General features: G+C 49.4%; 1 protein-coding gene across 1 annotated transcript; it reads left to right on the plus strand.

The window, feature by feature from the left end:
- The first annotated feature begins 4261 nt into the window (after positions 1 to 4261).
- On the plus strand, positions 4262 to 19091 carry HDAC3 (histone deacetylase 3). Its single transcript, XM_072872502.1, has 15 exons — positions 4262 to 4398; positions 4672 to 4754; positions 9542 to 9684; positions 11099 to 11180; positions 12219 to 12275; positions 12371 to 12426; positions 14502 to 14635; positions 14917 to 14997; positions 15090 to 15163; positions 15396 to 15460; positions 15809 to 15898; positions 16015 to 16073; positions 16509 to 16588; positions 16983 to 17140; positions 17433 to 19091. Exons 1-15 carry the CDS (start codon positions 4344 to 4346, stop codon positions 17500 to 17502), a joined length of 1287 nt encoding a protein of 428 aa, XP_072728603.1. The 5' UTR covers positions 4262 to 4343; the 3' UTR covers positions 17503 to 19091.
- The last annotated feature ends 19 nt before the right edge of the window (positions 19092 to 19110 follow it).

Here is a 19110-nt window from a genome sequence, read left to right on the forward strand (position 1 = left end):
GCCAGTCCTCCATCCAGGTCTTGAAAAGCACAGGCAACCCTTGAAATCCCTCCCACCCCATCTCTACTAACTAAGTGTCTATAAATACTCATTTGTGGCAATTATCCCACCCCACTCCATGTTGCCGTGAGGCAACCTGCAACTCCTCCAGGCTTTCAACTAAGTGATGATGAGGGCTCCTGCCCCTCTCTGCAAGTGACCAAGAGTCAACTCTCAGGAGCCCAGGAGCCTCCTCCATCACCGTGACTTCAGGAGGTCACCGCATCACAGGTGCCACCCATCTGTCTGCTCTCCTGACAGGGAGACAGGCCCTAAAATGGATTGACTATGGCAAGAAAAGACCATGGGCAGCAAGACTTACTGCTCCTGCCATGCATTCCTAGGGCTGCAGGAGAGCAGAGGTCTCCTAATGCTGGACCAACAAGCTGCAACATCATGCGAGTCTCAGCTGATCAAGACCTTAAAAGCAGTTTACTCCTTGCCCTTGTTTCTTTTAAAAGGGGGACCTCGCAGGTCTGGGTTCCTGCGGAGCCCCAAGGGGATGCAGTCGTGGTGAGCTTATTCCCATTTTCCTCATGCCCACGCGCACTGTCCTGCACAGTAAATTGCTCTTTCTCTTCCCGGGCGTTCCCACCCACCCAACACATTGCTGCACCCTACCCTGCCTTCCACCCTTCAGCCTTGCCAGGCAAAATGAGCCGAAGTTGCTCAGCCCTCCCTGCTTCGAGGGAAGATTCGGATTTTCCCATGGCCTCTGGTGTTTCTCACATTCCAAGCATTTCCACAACCCGGGGAGCACAGGATGGGGAGAGGGAGGACGGCGCAGCAGCCCGCCTGGGGACAAATCCTGGCCTTGTGTGGGGTGAACTGGGATGAGGAGAGGGCTCCGCTACCGTCAAGATGCTCCCGTCCAGCTCCACAGCTGGGTTGTCCCAGCTGATCACATTTCTCCTCCCAATGCTCCCCCCAGGCATTGCGTGCCCCCAGTCTCCATCCTGCTTCCACCACCCTGGCCTCAGCATCCCTCCAGGCTGCTCCATCCTCATGCTGCTGCGGGACCCTGTTAGCACTTTTATGGCCAGACCATGAGCCTTGTCCCACGCAGTGCCTCACAGGTGACCTGAGAAAGACACCACAACTCCTCTCTGCCCCAAGACCAGCCAGCATAGCAGGCATGAATCCACGCAACCAAGCTCTCCCTCCCAAACCGGCTGGCCTTGTCCATCCCAGCCAGTGGGGACAGTCCCTGCGTGAGGTGAAGCCCCACACCATGCCGGGGAGGTGTGAACACGGCTGTGGGCTAGATGCTCGTGGCATGTCCAGAGGCTGGACGCTGCATCCTCTGTCCCCTTCTGCCCCCATCCCAGCTCCTGTCCCCATCCTGTGCAACCCCACCAGCCAAGGCACTGCAAGCTGAGACACAACTCCAATCCAGCCACAGCTCTGGGACAGGCAGCTGCCCACTTGCTGCCTGCCTGCTCCACTCACCACCACCATCCTCCTGCCCTTCCTCTTCAGGTCACCCACTCAGTGTTCCCTGGTGGGTGCAGGTGTGAATCCTGGAGGGACCCCTGGAGGCTTCGGTGCCTCTCATGACATTGCCTAGAAGCCCTTAAATTTTAAGGTGTTGGGCCAAGAGGTGGCTGGGGAGGGAGGGGACAAAGCAACTGAGCAGAGGGTGGAGGGACAGCACTGTCCCCCCTTGCCCTGTTCTGCAGCTGGCTCCAGTCCTAGCGTATCACCACGTTACCTCGTCTGCTCTCTTTCCCGTTCCTCCTCCGCAGCCATTACAACAGACATCACCCCGCAAACAATGTGCACGCACCCGTTCTGGGGATCATCCACCCTGGCCCCGCTGGTTGTCCACGTGGCAGCTAAACGGGCCAGATTGCCCGACTCCGGCAATCCCGTGTGCAGGATCCTCCTGGGGTCTCCACTATGATGCTCAGCCCAAAAATTGCCATCATCTCTGCAAAAATGCTATATCCCATCGTGTCAAACATCTTCCTGAATCTTAAGCTCTTATTTAAGTTTTTCAAACATCCCCAGCAAGCTAATGGCCTTTAAACCACAGTGTGTTTTTGCTCTCTGAGCACAAATAGCATCTAAAAATATCCCTCTCTGATTCTTTCTTTGCATCGCTCCAAGACCTGTGAAGATGCTGACCAGCGACCAGCTTCCAGAGAGCAAGCTCAGCCAGCAAAGCGAATCCCACTGGGGGCAGGGACGCATTTCTCCTCTCCTTGCCCCTCTCCCCCAGCCAGGCAGCTCAGCCGTGCCGCTCAGGCAGCTTGGTGGCCCCAGCCATACACTATCTGGTGTTAGCACCTTGCGGAGCAGCGACCAGGTGATTGTCATGCTGAGTGAGCAGCCCCCACCAAGACATCAGCATGCTCCACAAGTTTGCTGCTACACCCTTGTTGTTCAGCCCATTTAAAGTCTATTTATTGGGTGCTGGGCTCAGTGCTCACTGTGCCAGGGATCACAGCTCTGAGCGTCCCTGACCACAGCTGTGCCCTGTGGGGTCACAGCCAGAGGGTCCCAGCATCCCCTGGAGCATCCTTGCTCCATGCTTGGGAGCCGCCATCCTAAAGTGAAACACGCACGAGGAGCAGCACGGAGGGAGCAGCATCCCCGCAGTAAGTGGCAGAGCCAGCCCAAAGCATCATTTAATAATCCCACTATTTAATCACACCTTGACACTAGTTCTCTCACCTGCTTGTGGCCAGCACAGCACCCAAAATCCCATGCCATCCCACCATCGCCTTGCTGCCCCACCAGCCTCACTCCACGCACTCCGGGCAATGCACGCGTGAAGCTCCCTTTGCTGCACGCCAAGGGGTTTCCCTCCCTTATATTTATTACCCAGCATCAAAATCCTGTTGCCGAGAAGCCAGGGAACATCCCAGTGCCGACCTGCCATGGTCTCCATCCTCAGCTGGCTCTTGGCATGCCCCTTGGGGGTCCTTGCCCTTTGCCTACTCCTCTTTATTGCGGGTGGTTTAAGCAGCCTGCCTCCAGTGCAGCATCCTTCTTCCCCAACCTCCTGCCCGCGGGAAGCAATCGGGCAGGAGACCAGCAGGACCAGGTCCTCACCTAGCACTGATTTCAGCTAATTTGTTGTCCGAGCCTTTGGGCAAGACTACCCTGCTCCTTTCATCCTTTCTTCTTTCCAGCCCACAGGGAACAGATTCTGCCAGTGTCACCTGTGGCACAACCCCGTCCCCATCCCTCACCAGCTCTGTGTGAGGCTCAGGGTTTTTCCCCCGTTCTCCATGGCTGCTTTTTTATACAAGGCAATTTTCTGCCCGGCTTTTGTTCTCTGCCTGCCTGGCAGTGCCTCCCTGTCCCCGCTCCCTGCCAACCCCGGCGGGTTGGTTTTGGAGGCTGCCAGAGGTCGGGAGAACCTGCACCCTGGCGGGGTGGGACCTGGGAGGGCTGCTTGGCCAGGTGACAGTCGGTGGTGGTGGTCCCTGTCCCTCACAGCTGGGGGGGCTGCTTCCAGGGAGGGGACGAGTCCCAGCAAGGTGTGGATGCCACACGGGGACCCCGCTGCCCCATCCCCTGTGCCCTCGGCAGGTGGGCTGTGGTGGCTGGGGGGTGACTGGGGTGATTGGGGGTCAAGTGGGGGTAACTGGTGAGCAGCTGGGGATGACTGGGGAGCAGCTGTAGAGTTACAGGAGAGAATCCAGTGGGCAACTGGAAGTAACTGGGAGTAACTGGAGGCAGCTGGGGGTGACTGAGGGCAGCTGGGGCTGATTGGGAGACAAGTGGGGGTAACTGGTGAGCGGGTGGGGGTGCCTGAGCAGCTGTAGGGCTACAGAAGAGAATCCAGTGGGCAACTGGGATCAGCTGGGAGTAACTAGGTTTACCTGGGAGTAACTGGGGGCAGCTGGGGGAAAGCCGGGGGTGCCTGGGGGTAGGTGAGGGGCAGCGAGGGGTGACTGGGGGCAGCTGAGGGTGATTGGGGAGCAGATGTAGGGTTATGGGAGAAAATCCAGTGGACAACTGGGAGCAGCTGGGAGTAACTGGTGGGAGTAACTGGGGGCAGCTGGGGGTGACTGGTGGGCAGCTGGAGGTAGTTGGGAGGCAGAAAGGGGTGACTGGGGTGCGGCTCGAGGTAACTGGAGGCAGCTGGGGGTGACCGGGGGCAGCTGGCGGTGCTGGGGCAGGCGGTAGGACCGCGGGGGCGCCGCAGAGGCGATCGCCCCGCCCTCGGCCACGCCCCCCGGCGCCGTCCGTCGCTCGCTGTCGGCGGCTCCGCGCAGGTGTGGGCTCGCGGCGCGGTCGCGGCGTGATGACGTAAGCGGGAGCGCGAGGCGGCGGGTCCCGGCTTCTCCGCCATGGCGAAGACCGTGGCCTATTTCTACGATCCGGACGTGGGCAACTTCCACTACGGTGCGGGCTGGGGCGGGCGGCGGGGCTGGAGGAGAACTGGGGCGGTGGCGGAGGGGCCGGTCCCGGCTCGGGGCGGGGGGACGGCCCAGCCCGGCCCTCGCTTGCCGGGGCGGCCTGGGGACGGTCCCCTCACCGCGTCCTGGGGCCGAGCGGCCCTGGTGGGGGGTGGCTTGGTGGGCCTCGTCACGGTCTTGCGCTGGGCCCGCCCCCGGCGGGGGGCGGCGGGAGGCTGGTGTCTCCTCTCGGTGACTCCCCGTGTCGTTTGCCTTCCAGGAGCGGGGCACCCCATGAAGCCACATCGCCTGGCGCTGACCCACAGCCTGGTCCTGCACTACGGGCTTTACAAGAAGATGATCGTAAGTGGGGCTTCTCCTGGGGTCTAACGGGGTTTCCGCCCCCCAGGCGACAGGGGAAGAAGGGGCTGCGGCAGGTGGCTTTGGGCAGGCAGCTGCCAGAATGGGTGTTTTCGGCTTCGGCATGTGTGAAAGGTGCTAGAGATCTGTGCGCTGTCCTGCTGACTTCAGTTGTGGCCTCCATGTTAAGGCTTGGTCCATGTTAGTAGGTTCTTCACAGCTTTTTTGTGTCTCTGCCTCTCCTTCAGCTCCAGTTTTGGTACAGCAGGTAACAGAGTTGTTGCAGACAAGGCTTTAAGCAGTCTTGGGCATTTTCATCAGCTTGAGCCCCCACCATACCACCCAGAGCTGATTTGAAAGGCACCATTGTTGGTTGTCAGTGTCTTGTTCAAACTTGTACATAAAGTGCTATGCCTGGAGCTGCAGCAGTGCTACTGGGGACCATACATGAAATTTCTGTGTCTGTAGCCCTTTCTATGAAGGACCCAGTGACCACTGTGGACCATGTGATTGTAGAATAGTAAAGCTGAAAAAAAAAACCCCTCAAGAGGCTTCCTAATTCACCTTGGTGCCTTAACGGGGTTCACTAATCCCATCTCATACCTGATAAATGGTTGTCCAACCTGCTCTTCGAAGTCTTTGTTGCCCAGCCAGCTCAGACAACTTAGTCCAGTGCACTCCGGTTGTTACTGTTAGAAAGATTTTTCTCTTCCTGATATCTAGCCTGTGTAAACCTCATAAAACATGATCAGCATGTAGCGATAATCAAAAAGAAAACTTAAATTTTCATCTTTCAAGAAACAAACTAGTTTTGGGATGATGATATCACTACGAACGTGTGGTACCTGTCTTGTGAGGTATTCTATTTAACTTCGTGCAAACGGCATTGAACTGTGCTCCTTTCCTTAGAATCCCTGTTCACTTTTCTGCCTGTTCTTGCAGCACAGAGCAAATGAAAAGCTCTTAGGAGTACAGGGCATGTAACTTAATGCCTCACGATGCAAGATCAAGGCAGGAGTGCTAAAAGTCTTCTACTGTTCTGCCCCTTTTGACATGGCTTCTGCCCCCCTTTTGATGCATAGAACATGCCACTTGCAGCTGCTGATCGTTTTGGGGCAACTTGTTTTGTCTCCTGTTGGCTTATTCTCGCTTTTGGTGCAGCGGGATTACTTCTAAGCTGTTTTGAACCGTTGAGCAACTTAATTCCTGGGCTGACTGGTGTGGTTCCAAGTTGTGCTATCTGATCCAGGGGCCGGGTGTAGCTGCTGCCTATTGTCTCCACAGCCTGTGATCTGTTTGATGTGCCCTGGGGAAAGGCCGCTACCCAGAATGTTATTCTAAATATTGTAGGCTACAGCTCCAGGCATTTCTGGTTTTATGTACATATATATGTGTATTTATATATATGTATATATAGGGACATCCATGCATTTACGGTGTCTTTTCATGGGAATTACCTTGTTAAAAGAGGTGAAGAGCGCTTCTGTCACAGTCATTGTTGTGCATCACTAGTAAACAGGGAGGGGAGGTGAAAAATGGGTACAAAACTGTGAGCTTTGCTGTGACTTTTCCCCATCCTTCCTCTTTGTGCTTGTGCATCCCATGTGCGTTCCTCACCCTTCTGCAATCGGGCTCTGCTCCATGTGACGCTCTGCAAACCAGCCACTTCCCCTGTTACTCATGAGCCTGAACTGGATGACCCCACAGGTTACTCAAAGGCGTGTGCTCTCAAAATGATTATAGAACTCAATTGTAGATTGTTGCTTGCAGTTGTAGATGATTGCAAGTAACTGGTAATAGACTCGGGCTTATTTTGAGGCTGTGGAGAAGAAAGCGTGGTCAACTTGTCTCAGTGATGCGTTTTCACATCTGCAGCATGCTTTACGGATAAATCATGAGCTGCTATGAAAATACAGTGATCGTGCAGAGCTGTCAGGCAGAAACGTGCAAATTCTAGTCCCTCTCCAGCTAGGCCAGGCACTTCTCCAGACTATGATTAGCTTCCCAGGTTCCTTCATCCCCACCATGAGACGTTAAGCAAAACCAACTTTGACTGCACCCTCAAAGACCTGACTAAATACTTAGTTGTTGTGATACCAAAAAAAGCCTGTCCTTAAAGGTCACTTCTGAAGCACTTGAAAATCAGGCAATGTTAAAATCAAAGTTGTATCACTGTGAGCACAAGAGAGCAGGATTAGACCAGTGGTTTTTGTTCTGGCATGTTCACAGTGTCTTCTCCACTATATGGGCGGGACAAAGTGCAAAATTCTTGCAAGCCTGATAGCAGTACAGTTTTCCTGCTTTTTATTTTTTAGGGGCAAAGTCTGAACAGCCAAACCAATACAAGTGGGGCAGAGGGAAAAGCTAGATCTCGGCTGCTTTGTACCTGCCCGTCCATGCTGCACAGCTTTGTCATTATCTCTAGCACTGTACAAGTGCCTGGCATTTGTCATGGGCTCAAGTTCAAGCTCTTCCACTGCCAGCATATATGTTTCTGTGGTGAGAGACTTATGGATTGAGTGAAAGCAAGTAGAAAAGAAGCTGTCCCAAAACTAAAGCACAATATCAGTTTTTAAAGGAAGGTGCTAAAAAGGACCAGTGGAACAGTTCCTTGATGCAATATATAAAATTAATTTGGTATGTTTAAACGTTAGAAAAGCTTCCCTGTGTAATTAATATAATTCCCTAGTAAAATCACATCCAGCCACGGTGACCTGCTGTTGTGCTCACAGGGGGATGCAGCTGGAGTACACTCAGGGCATATGGAATCTTTGCAGAATTTATCTTTCAAATGTTTACTGTAAATATATGAACATCTATGAATAACTTCCCTAGGGTTGGGATTTTTCTTGCAGAAACAGCAAAAAGCATATTCTGACATAACACTTTTAAATGTCAAATCCATGTCTGAATGGGGCAGTAGACAGAGCTGTACACTTCGCCATATTTTTGGTCTTGAAACCCTTTTTTGGGGGTTATATCTTCCACAAGATGCCATCATGAAGCTGAAAACCACAGAGGAAACTTCATCCTGAACAGTCAGTGACTGGCAAAGTTAGCAGCAAATAAAAGCGGGGATTATGGTCAGTTGTGACTATAAAAGGTCCTGTTAACTTTATGTTGTGGTTACATCATTATCCTCCCTCTCTGTCTCCTCCAAATAAAAGGCCGCTATCCTATCAAGCTGGGTTCGCCTCTTCGCACCTTTCCCAGCTTATCTGTGGCTGCAGTGCACAAGAACATGGTGAACCAAGGCTCAGCATTGCCGAAAGAGGGAGGGTTGTCCTGCTGCTCACCTTCTCTGCTCCTCTACTGCATCTTCCCGCTGCCTTTCTTGTGCTACATCTGGAAGCTGTTGGATCCCTGCGTGAACTGATGCAACTCAATAACTCGGCAAAGCCAGGAGAGTTTTCTATGGAGTTAGAAAAACAAGGCAGCGAACAGAGGGGGCTGAGTGCCAGATCTTGCTTAGGAAGGTGGGTGGGATTGCTGGGAGCAGGGTGAAAGGTGAAAGGCAGGTTTCTCGTTCTGCCAGCAGCTGAGTGAGTCCTGAAGCTTTTGGTCTTCTTTTTCACATGTCCCTACTTTTTGTTGTCCAAGAGACAACAAAAGCCTCTGAATATCCTGTGAGAGTTATTTCTTCTCCATGAGGACTCTTTAGCATTGGTTTTGGTCTTGTTTGATTTAATCAGCCGTCTGGATTCCTGGGAGGTACCTATGCAGAGCCCTCATGGGGAATAGGTCTTGCCTTCACCCTTAGCAGCTGCACTAATGGCTCATGCTTGTGAGCTGCCTCATCCTCCTTGTTGGAGTTGTCAGAGGCAGCAGCCTCTGACAAACACCAAACCCCATCTATCCATACCACATACAGATCAATTGAGGAAAGGAGACATGTTTGTTAGGGTATATTGTGTCTCTGAAAATTAACATGTTTCCTGCTTAGCCCAGGAAAGAGGCGTGTTGGTGCAGTTGCCCTGATAAATTTTCCCTTTGGAGACAAGCTCGTGCATCTTACTATTTTTTTCATGTGTTCCACTCTTTCTATAAAGTGCATGCTTTAATTAAGAGAAGTTGGGAAACACAAAAAAGATCTCTTATTGATTTCAGTACAACTTTAATTTCCTCTCGCCAGGTATGTGGTGTTAATTTTTAACTTCCTGTATATTGATGTATGTGCATTAGGTGCCAAACTGGCAAGCCTATATTGTCACAAGATCTTTAATTGGAATCCATTGAGTTCCCTGACCATTTTTCTCCAGCTTTCCAAAGGAAACAAAGCTTATGCAACTCTTCCGTCTACCTGTGAGCTTTCTCCAAATAACTTTTCAACCTATCAGCCCATTGCAGGCAAATCTGCAGAGGGACTGAAACCACCCCTATATCAAGGTCTTAAAATTATATGAAAGCTGGTGACTGATAAGGGAGTAGTGCCCCCCAGTGAAGAAAAAGCTGTAGTTTGAACTCAGCTGTTTTATTCTGCTGGCTTGCCAAAGGAGGGGGGGGGGGGTGTGCAGTGGGGGAAGGAGGGCTGCAGAGTATGTGGCAAGAGCTGCAGTTGTTATGAGAGGCAGGAGATGTGTTTATGGCTGAAAGAGAAAAATCAGTAGGAAAGCAGGCTTCATGGAGCAACTTGTTGAATTTAAATGAACACGAATGTCAGGAAGCCAATGTATTGGAACATTTTTTTGATATACCTCATACAGGTCATTTGTCAATTAGCCTGAGATTCCTTACAGCCAAAGTAAACGCGAGTTTGTATGGGAAGTAAGTCTTGCCTTTCTCTCTTGAAGGTTTTCAAACCGTACCAGGCATCCCAGCATGACATGTGCCGATTCCACTCCGAGGACTACATAGACTTCCTGCAGAGAGTGAGTCCCAACAACATGCAGGGATTCACCAAGAGCCTCAACGCCTTCAACGTGGGCGATGACTGGTGAGTGCTCTGTGCTGCCTGTGAACCCACAGTTGGAAAGGATGATCCTGCATTGCTCATGTCCAGAGAGCTCTTTTAGAATGTCCCATTTCTTATTTGCTTTTAACCAGAATAAGGTGCGTGTCCCTCCTGTGTATATTACTGGAACCTCCTTGATTCTTTTCCCTTCCCTTTAGACCTTGCAGTCCTCCTTTTTAGATCTGTATTTAGGCTGTAAGCTTGTTGGATTAGAGACTGTATCTCTACTTGTTCTTGCAGAGCCTCCAGTTCTTCTTGAACATGCTAACTTTTTTTAAATAATTGCCCGCCATTTTAGCTACCTTAATATGTGTATGTTAAATTAAAGACAACTTTGAGAGCCTGATTTTCAGGTAGAACTGAGGAGATACTCATGCTTCTGTACAAAACTACGTGAGATCTTGTTTAGAATGTTCAATTCCAGTCTTTAATGCTCATGAGAGATGAAACTTGAAAGAAATATGTGGAAGGGCTCTATGGGTGACTGAGGAAATAGCAATATGCCTTGTCTGGTTGAGGATTATAGGGGCTGTCAGAGAGTAAGATTGTTCTAATATATTTTGTGAAGGGGAAAGCTGTAAGTACTAGCATGGGAGGAGTTATGTTAGCTAGAGAACAGTGTTATCCCAAGAAGATACTAGTATAGCTTAGTTTTTAATATTTAGGCTGAGAATCAGAAGACTGTTCTGTAACCTTGCTGCTCTGATGATCAGAAACCATCATCTTATCAGAAATGAAAGGGGAAATAAAGCCCCACAGTCTTTAAGCCATTGCTTGTCCATGTATGTAATTTGTGATGTGATGCCAGCAAGCTGGTGACACAGGGGCTCCACATCCTGTGTTTCTGTACTCTCCTGGTGCCTGGGCTGGCTCTGCGTGGTGGGATGGATCAGACCTCAGCACTGTCTTAAAAGCAGCGTTCATCTCCGGTTGCAGTGTACTGCACACTGGGCTGTGTACTTGGAAGCAGAGGGGGGGCAGGATCTTCCAGGTACAGCGAGGGGGAGATAGTGCAGGAGCAGACCAGTCCTCCCCTCTCCTGATGCAGTGTCTCACATCATGTCCTAGCTCTGGGCACACGTCAGCAGGGCTGCAGGACAGACACCAACACACATTGTGAGCAGGGGGGAGCCTTTTCAGGACTAGCTTGGAAGCTTTGGTAATCATTATCAAATTCATTGAGTTTCCCATTGTGTTTGCAGCCAGATTGCTCGCTTGCTGGTACTCAGTGTGCTATAAGCAGGGTCAGAGTGATCCCAAATTAACTCTGTAACAGAGAATGAGTTTTGATCTTGCTCAGGTAATGTCCCTGGACAATTTTATTCCTGGCTTTGCTCTGGAGAAAGGGGGAGGAATGAGAAGTTGTTCTGTGTTTGAGTCATGGCTTCTTTTTTAGCCCAGTATTTCCAGGCCTCTTCGAATTTTGCTCTCGCTATACTGGGGCCTCACTGCAGGGAGCAACACAGCTGAACAACAAGGTAACTGAGCTGATGTGCTTATCTTTTTGAAACGCAGGCATAAGCCAACTGATTTTCAGTTTAAGGAGAACCTCATGGATGTATTTTGTAAAACAACATAGCAAGCACTGCTGTGTTGCAGTGTAAATACCTGGTGTTGTAGGACTGTTAAGCTTGAGACCATTCCTGTACTGTCAGAGGCAACCATTTAGTAGATGCTTAATCCAGAGGGAGTCACAGGACACTAACGCTGCATGTACTAAAATCTCAAAGTACTCTCAGCGCTGTAGAACAAACCTGGATTCTTTAATGAAACCAGCTGCTGGGAAACCTCAAGACTGCTGCTAGGTCTCCACTGTGGAAATGTACTAAATGAGATCATAGAATCGTAGAATACTTTGGATTGGAAGGGACATTTACAGGTCATCTAGTCCAACCCCCCTGCAAGAGCAGGGACATCTTTAACTAGATCAGGTTGCTCAGAGCCCCATCCAACCTGACCTTGAATGTTTCCAGCAATGGGGCCTCCACTACCTCTCTGGGCAACCTGTTCCAGTACCTCACCACCCTCACTGTAAAAAATTTCTTTCTTAAATCCAGTCTAAATCTGCCCTCCCTTAGTTTAAAACCATTGCTCCTTGAGATCCTGCAGAAGGTCTGAAGAAGAGGGTCCCTTGGGAGGGTATCAAAAAAAGCTACAGAGGTCTGAGTCTTTTAGAGACCTGAGAAAGGTCTAATGAGCGTGAAGAACAAGTGCAGGAACAAACTCCATGTGCCAGGTACTCTACCTGCTGCTGGCTGGAGGGGGAGCAGTGGTGGTGGGAGATGATCTTTTCTGGTCTAACAGGGAATGTAGGGCACAGGACTAATCGAGTATGGACATGATGGACAGAACTGTTGGCTGGGCTAATGACCAAGATGGAGCTTTGGAAAGGCCTCCGTAGGAGAAGGAAAGGACAGAAAGGTGTTTGTCGGCCACAGGGCTGGGCAGGTTGCAGTGGGTCCAAGGTTGTTGGTACCACATTGTCACCTTAAATTAACTTGTATTTCCTTTCTTAGATCTGCGATATTGCAATAAACTGGGCAGGGGGCCTGCATCATGCCAAAAAGTTTGAGGTAATGAGGCAAATCTGCATACTCCTCTGTCTTTTTGAGGCCCAGGCTCTGTGTTGATCCCATTCTAATGCTATTGGGTTTTCTCTGTCTTGCAGGCTTCTGGGTTCTGTTACGTTAATGACATAGTTATTGGCATCCTGGAGCTGCTCAAGTAAGGACATGGGGCAAGTGCAGTACTGTCCTGGCTGGCATGTGGTTTCCCTCTGCTGCTTCACTGTTCTCTCTCTCTCTTTCCCCACCTCATTTGCCTTTCTAGAGTCCAGGAAGGCCAACATCTTGATTTTTGGCCTGTCCTCTTCTTTAGGCACAAGAAGGGGGCCTTGAGAATTGGAATATCTGACTCCAGTTTTGTTGCATGCAGGTTAAGTGATGCAGAAGAGTTCTTCAATTTCATTTCTCCTTATCCATCTGTGAAATACTCATTTTGGAGTCTCCTGAGTCTCAGTGTTTTTGTCACAGTGAGCCTTTTGTAGGTAAATACAAATTATGGCTCACTGGAGACAGTTAAATGACTCAAATCTTTCTTGATTTGCTTGAGCGGCTTAAGAACAGGGCTTGAGCAACACATGGATGATCAAAGGACACTTGCTTTGAGTAGAAAAGTCGGGGGTTTTGGTTTTTTTGTTGTTGTTGTTTTGAAAATGAAAAATAAATTCAGAATGGGAGGAAGAGTTACAGAAATATCTTCTGTTTCTTGGATTAATCTGCGATTATTTTTCTCTTTGTACTCTCAAAGGCCCTCCTTGTCACTGAATCTGCGACAACCTGTTGTGGAATTAAAAAAGATTTGGGGTTGACTGGAGAACAGTTACATGACTGGTGGCAAGCTTACGTGCTCTCAAAGTCAGATTTATGGGATGTACTGGTGTTTCTTGTACCTCCTTCCTCTCTGCCAGTCTTCCCTGCTTTGTGTTTGGAACCTCAGGTCTTCACAGTGTATCTCTGCACAACCATTTTCTAATCTCATGAGTCCCATATGCCAGAGGCTTCAAATACAGCCCAGTTACCCCTCATGGGAGATTGTAATATGTCCCTATTCTTTTGTTCCCTGTTTCCAGGAACCATTTCTGCAGCAGGTGGCTGCATACTTGAGTTTGCTTCCCACCATGGGAGTACTGTGGTGCCTCTGCTCTTAGAAGGTCACTTTCTTCCTTTACCAGTGTGCAAGGGCTGTGTGTATGCAACCCCTTTTTCCCCTTGCTGTCATTTGTCTACAAGATGAATAATCTGGGCTGTCTTAAATAGTTTGTCTCTTGGGAGACTGAAGAAGGTACTGGTCTGCCAATCAGCATGGGTCAGCACTATCCCCAGTTTGATCAGATCACTGCAGACATGCTTAAAGCCATGGTTCCAATGCAGATGGCACAAACCACATGCTCCTCCTCTCTGCTTCAATGTTGTCTTGTTTTTTCAGGTCCCTCCCCAGTCCCCTAGGATTTTGGCATGGATGCCAGATCCCCTGTTCTTTGGGGATTGACCAGATGCAGTATTTCCTTGGGAAAAGTTGGAGAAGTTATCTCCAGCTGAGCAGACAGCTCTAGAGCTGGCAGGCAGGGATGGCTTAGGGCCACGTCTCCAGTGCTCAACAGCACATCAGCTTTGACCATTACCCTTTGACCATTACCCTTGTGATGATCTCCCCTTCTTCACCTTCTGTCTCTGTGACCCAGCAGGCGGCTTCTCCAGTAAATTTAGTCCAGCCTGGTGTTCTTGGTGCTAGGCAGCTGGGACATAGTGCTGCCAGTAGACTGGCACGTGGAGGAAGTAAGTGTTCCTACCTCCTCCTTGGCTGGCTTACCTTTAACTTCCTGATATGGTTAAAAATCGTTGGAGTGCTTAAAAATTAACTAAGGGCACGTTGTTTGTAGGGGAAACAAAACCCCACAACTTTCTAACCCCCAGGTAGTTAAAATAGGTTTTCTTTATTATGTGCTTTCCAAGATATTTCTGGCCCCATGTGAAAACCTTTTATTCTAGTATCTCTTTCCAAGCACATCAGAAGAAAATGTTTTAGTGGTGGGGCGTGTTTGACTGTATGCAAACGTCACATATCTGAAGCCATTTGATATACCTGGGGTGGGACAGGTGAGTTCTTTTGGCAAGTGGGCTTGCAGGTAGATTTCTGTGGTGGTTTTCAGAGCTCTAGGCGATACTGAGGTATGTGGGGAATAGTGAGGCTGGGTGTGGTGCAGACAGTAATACTGTTTTTCCTCCTGTATTATATAGATATCACCCACGTGTTCTGTATATTGATATTGATATCCATCATGGAGATGGTGTGCAGGAGGCTTTCTACCTGACGGACCGTGTCATGACAGTGTCATTTCATAAATATGGGAACTATTTCTTTCCTGGTACAGGTATGTATTTTGCCTTATAGTGTGAACCTGGTTGCTTCAGAATCCTTTGAAAGCTCTGCTGGAGTATAAAAATGTAAAATCACAAAATTAGAGCTGTGGGGAGAAGTGATGGAAAAAAGGGCATGGAAAAGCAATTAGAGAGGAACAGAAGTATAGTCATTTGTAAGAAAGAGGGATTCTAGCTAGGTTAACAGAGATCTCAACCCAGACCAGATCTGGCCTTTCCACACCAGCTCTGAAGTCTCAGATCTGTTGTGATTCTCCTGTCTTTCCCTGGCCAGGTGACATGTATGAAGTTGGTGCAGAGAGCGGTCGTTATTACTGTCTCAACGTGCCTCTACGAGATGGCATTGATGACCAAAGTAAGTAGGTGTTTTCTGCCATTTCTCCTTGCCCAGACATTTGCTGGTCCTTCTGTTCCAGAACCATGACTAATCTACCTTTCTCTCCAAAGGTTATAAACACCTCTTCCAGCCAGTCATTAACCAGGTGGTAGATTACTATCAGCCCACCTGCATAGTACTGCAGGTAAGAAATCAAGCCTCTGCACATGTCCATCCCTTTCAGAGGCTGTAGGTTGGAGGGGTGTGCTATCGATGTGTTACCTTCTGTTCCTAGGGGATCAGGGTTGGTGTGTCCTAGCTGAGCTTCCGTCTGTACCCTCTGGTGAATGAGGGTGGCCAAGGGGTGGGGATGCTGATGTGTCTGGAAAGCAGTGCCTCCATAGCAAAAATTCAGTTGTTCTTTTTCTGTTCCCCAGTGCGGTGCTGATTCTCTGGGTTGCGACCGTTTGGGTTGTTTTAACCTCAGTATAAGAGGACATGGGTAAGTACAGCGGGGCTGGGGCAGAGCAGTTAGCTAAAAGACTGCCCTTTAGTCTGAAGGGCTCTAATGAGTCCTCTGCTGTGAGGCTTGAGCTTTGATTTCAGCCTTCCAGCAGCACCAGCAGTTTTGGGGTTTTTTTAACTCTTGTGTGACAGGAGGGTGTCTCAGAATGAGGCTTTGTACAAGGCACTGCAGAGTAGCATGTGGTTCTGACTCCCTGGGTGAAAGCCCTGAACTCCACGTGTATCGCACCAGCCGTGGTGGGGTTTGAGTGTACAGTGGTATTTTTGACACGTGAATGTGTGCTGCAGTTAACAGCTCTGGTATTTTTTTGTTTGGGGTTTCTAGGGAGTGTGTGGAGTACGTAAAGAGCTTCAACATCCCCTTGCTGGTACTGGGAGGAGGTGGTTACACAGTCCGCAATGTGGCACGATGCTGGTGAGTCTCTTCTGTGCTTGTTGAAGGTCACTGGTTAAGCAGTTACTGTGGGCTTTGTCACTGCATGCACCACATAGCTTTCTCTGGCCTGAGCTCATCTTGTTCCATGTTTTCAGGACTTATGAAACGTCATTGCTTGTAGATGAAGCAATTAGTGAAGAGCTCCCATACAGTGGTAAGTTGGAGTTCCATTTTTTTCTCATTAGCTGAGCTAAAGTGTTTGTTATATCAGCTGAAGAATTAACACTTCTATTCTGCATTGACCAGAGATAAGACCAGGGCCAAAGTGACAGCAATTTCTGATCTAGAGATGGCCTTAGTCATCTCCTGCCACCCACTTGTAGGCTTTGCTCGGCAGACACGCTCTTACTGTGTCATGTATCATTCAATTTGGATTGTTTCCTATTCAGTGACCTGAGCATTACTTTTGCTTGCTCTGTTGTTTCATATAATTCCTTGTGGTTGCAGAGCTGTACGTCACTGTGCTTTTTAAGGTCTGGTCACACCTAGTGTGACGGGAGAGTGAGCTCTGCTTCCCTGCAGAGCAGAGCAGCTGGTGGCTGGGCTCCCTTGCCTCTGTGCTGTAAGTCTCTTGCTCGTTCCATCACAGAGTACTTTGAATACTTTGCTCCGGACTTCACCCTTCATCCTGATGTCAGTACGAGGATTGAAAATCAGAACTCCAGGCAGGTAAGTGCTTGCAGCCTTATTGCAATATGAGCTATGTACTCCCAAAACCCTGTGGGTGATGCTCTGTCCTGTGAAACCAGATAGAGCCCAGGCAAGGAATTCCTGTGGGTCAGAAAGCTGACAAAGAACAAGCAGAGCCTTTCCACTGCAATGTCAGGAAGTCTCATAGCATTAGAGAACCTTGCTGGGTTGTCTTACTGTTTTCTATATGCTTGAGTATCAATGGTTGAATTCACTCTCCCACCTCGTCTGCTCTGATAAATAGCTTTTTGCACAAATATGTTTCTCGTGGCCACCACATAGATGATGCAGGCAGGTAGCAGTGCTGACAGTTGTGACTCTGCAAACTGCCAGATCTCACTGTGGTGATCCCTCTGTTTTTTTTTCTACGTAGTACTTGGATCAGATCAGGCAGACGATATTTGAGAATCTGAAAATGCTGAACCATGCTCCCAGCGTGCAGATCCATGATGTCCCTTCTGACTTGCTCAGCTATGATCGCACAGATGAGCCTGATCCAGAGGAAAGAGGCTCTGAGGAAAACTACAGCAGGTACCAGCTCTCTTGTTCTGGAGAAATGGGTTTCCCTTTCTGTCCCTGCTAGGATGGGCAGATGATATACCAGAGACGGTCTGTTTCCTAGAACAGATACTAAGTCACTTCGGAGTCCCTGGTTTTATCCAGGGAGCTTTTCTGTAGAAATCCATGGTGTCCTCATATAACATTTCATGGGGTGTTTGGGTGCAGGGCATCTTCTGACCTTGGGCAGTGTGACCTAGGCATTCTTCTCTGGCCCCAAGAGTGCCAGGGCTCTCCTCACTGATGGTGATTGTCTTTCCCCCAGGCCTGAAGCTGCCAACGAGTTTTATGACGGTGACCACGATAACGACAAAGAGAGTGACGTTGAGATCTGAGGGCTCTTGTGTGGGGCTCTGGACTATGAGGGGTCCCGCATTGGACATGGGTGCTTGGAGCAGATAACTGTGCCACATAGGAGCCAGTTAGCCCTCCCTTTGTATTTGATTGCATGTAGTGGCAGCAGAAACAACACCACTGCAGGCTTCTGCTACCTGGAGAGGCAGAGAGCAGTGAAATGTGTTCCTTACTTTCCATCATGTGTCACAGTTCCAGCTGTCACTGCTCTGGGAAATGGAAATTCAAGTAGTGCTCGAATCTGCTGTGTACTGGCTGGCAGCTGTGCCACAGCTGAGCCTGACCCATGCTCGTTCAGTCAGCTCTGTAACTCCCATGCAGGCTTCTGTCAGCAAGGTGGGAGCTGGAGCGGTTGTGCCTATGATCTCTGCCTCTCTTCAGCAGCAACACCTGATACATCCTGCTCTTCCTGGCCCTCCACTCAGGTACCCAGTCAATTGTCCTCTGAAGCCTGCACTGAGGGTTGCTTCCTGATGTCCCTTCTAACCATCTGATGCTCCACAGCTCAAAGAAAACCATTCGAGAAGACAAGGCCAGTTGTGGGATAGGGGTCAGGAGTGTCCCTGCAGCAGGGAGCAGCTTGATGGAGCAGGATGGAAGAATGTATGCAGAGCATAGTCTTGTCCGTTCCCCCTGTACTCAGTTGTGCATTCACAAATGAGTACTGCAACACTTTGCCAAGTTGGACCTAACTTCCCTGTTTTCTTTATTCTTCGAGAGGCTAAAATCACTGTGGAACAGAGGTTTGGCTGCCAAGGTCAGTACATAGTGTCTCTTGTACCTCTAATGTAGCTTCCAGATGTGTTTTCCAAGTTCACACATGGCCCTTCTGTATGTTAGCAAGAGATTTGGGCTGCTTGCTCAGAGTGGAAACCATTCCCTCTTGACTGTACCCAGGAGACGTTGCTCTGCTTGTGGGTGAGGGAAGCTGCTTCCTCCAAGTCCTGTCGTCTTGCCCTCACACAGCAGAGATTTCTCTTGGCCATCCCTCAAATCCCAGACTTTGCTGCTCCTTCTCCTGAGTCGTCACCTGGTACCTGTCATGGTTTGGAGTGTGCTATTTGGGGAAGTGGGAGGAGTTTAGCCTCTGACTGTCTGTACTGTTCTGTTTGTTTACTGGTGTCTTTAAACATTAAATGAAGAGGCAGTATTTTCTTACCTGACCTGTTGTTCATCTGTTTAATGCTCACACCTTTTTGGCTCTTCTCCTCCCAAGGATTGAGAACGTGCCTATCATCCCTGGCAGGGTAGCGTCCTCTGCCGTCTGACCTGTCTGAATGAATGGAGGGCATTCAGCTCCTCAAAGTGTGTGCTGGTGAGTTTTGAGCATCAGTGCACAATGAGGAGAGCGCCCTGAATTCCCTTACAAGAGGACATGTGGGCTGGTGGACACTCTTGCTTATGCCTCTGATTCCAGTAAAAGCTTTGCAGAAAGCTGCAGAGCTGATTCAAGAAACCTTTCCTGCAGTTGTTTTAAATATCATGGTTTCTTTGAGTTGCAGTTTCCATAAGAGTCTGCTCTTTGCAGTCTCACTTTCCTAAAGGCCATATTAGTGACTACTTTTCTTCATTTTTAGACCTGCTGCTAT

Source organism: Ciconia boyciana, chromosome 9 (assembly GCF_034638445.1).
Source record: "Ciconia boyciana chromosome 9, ASM3463844v1, whole genome shotgun sequence".
In the NCBI taxonomy this organism is placed as follows: domain Eukaryota; kingdom Metazoa; phylum Chordata; class Aves; order Ciconiiformes; family Ciconiidae; genus Ciconia; species Ciconia boyciana.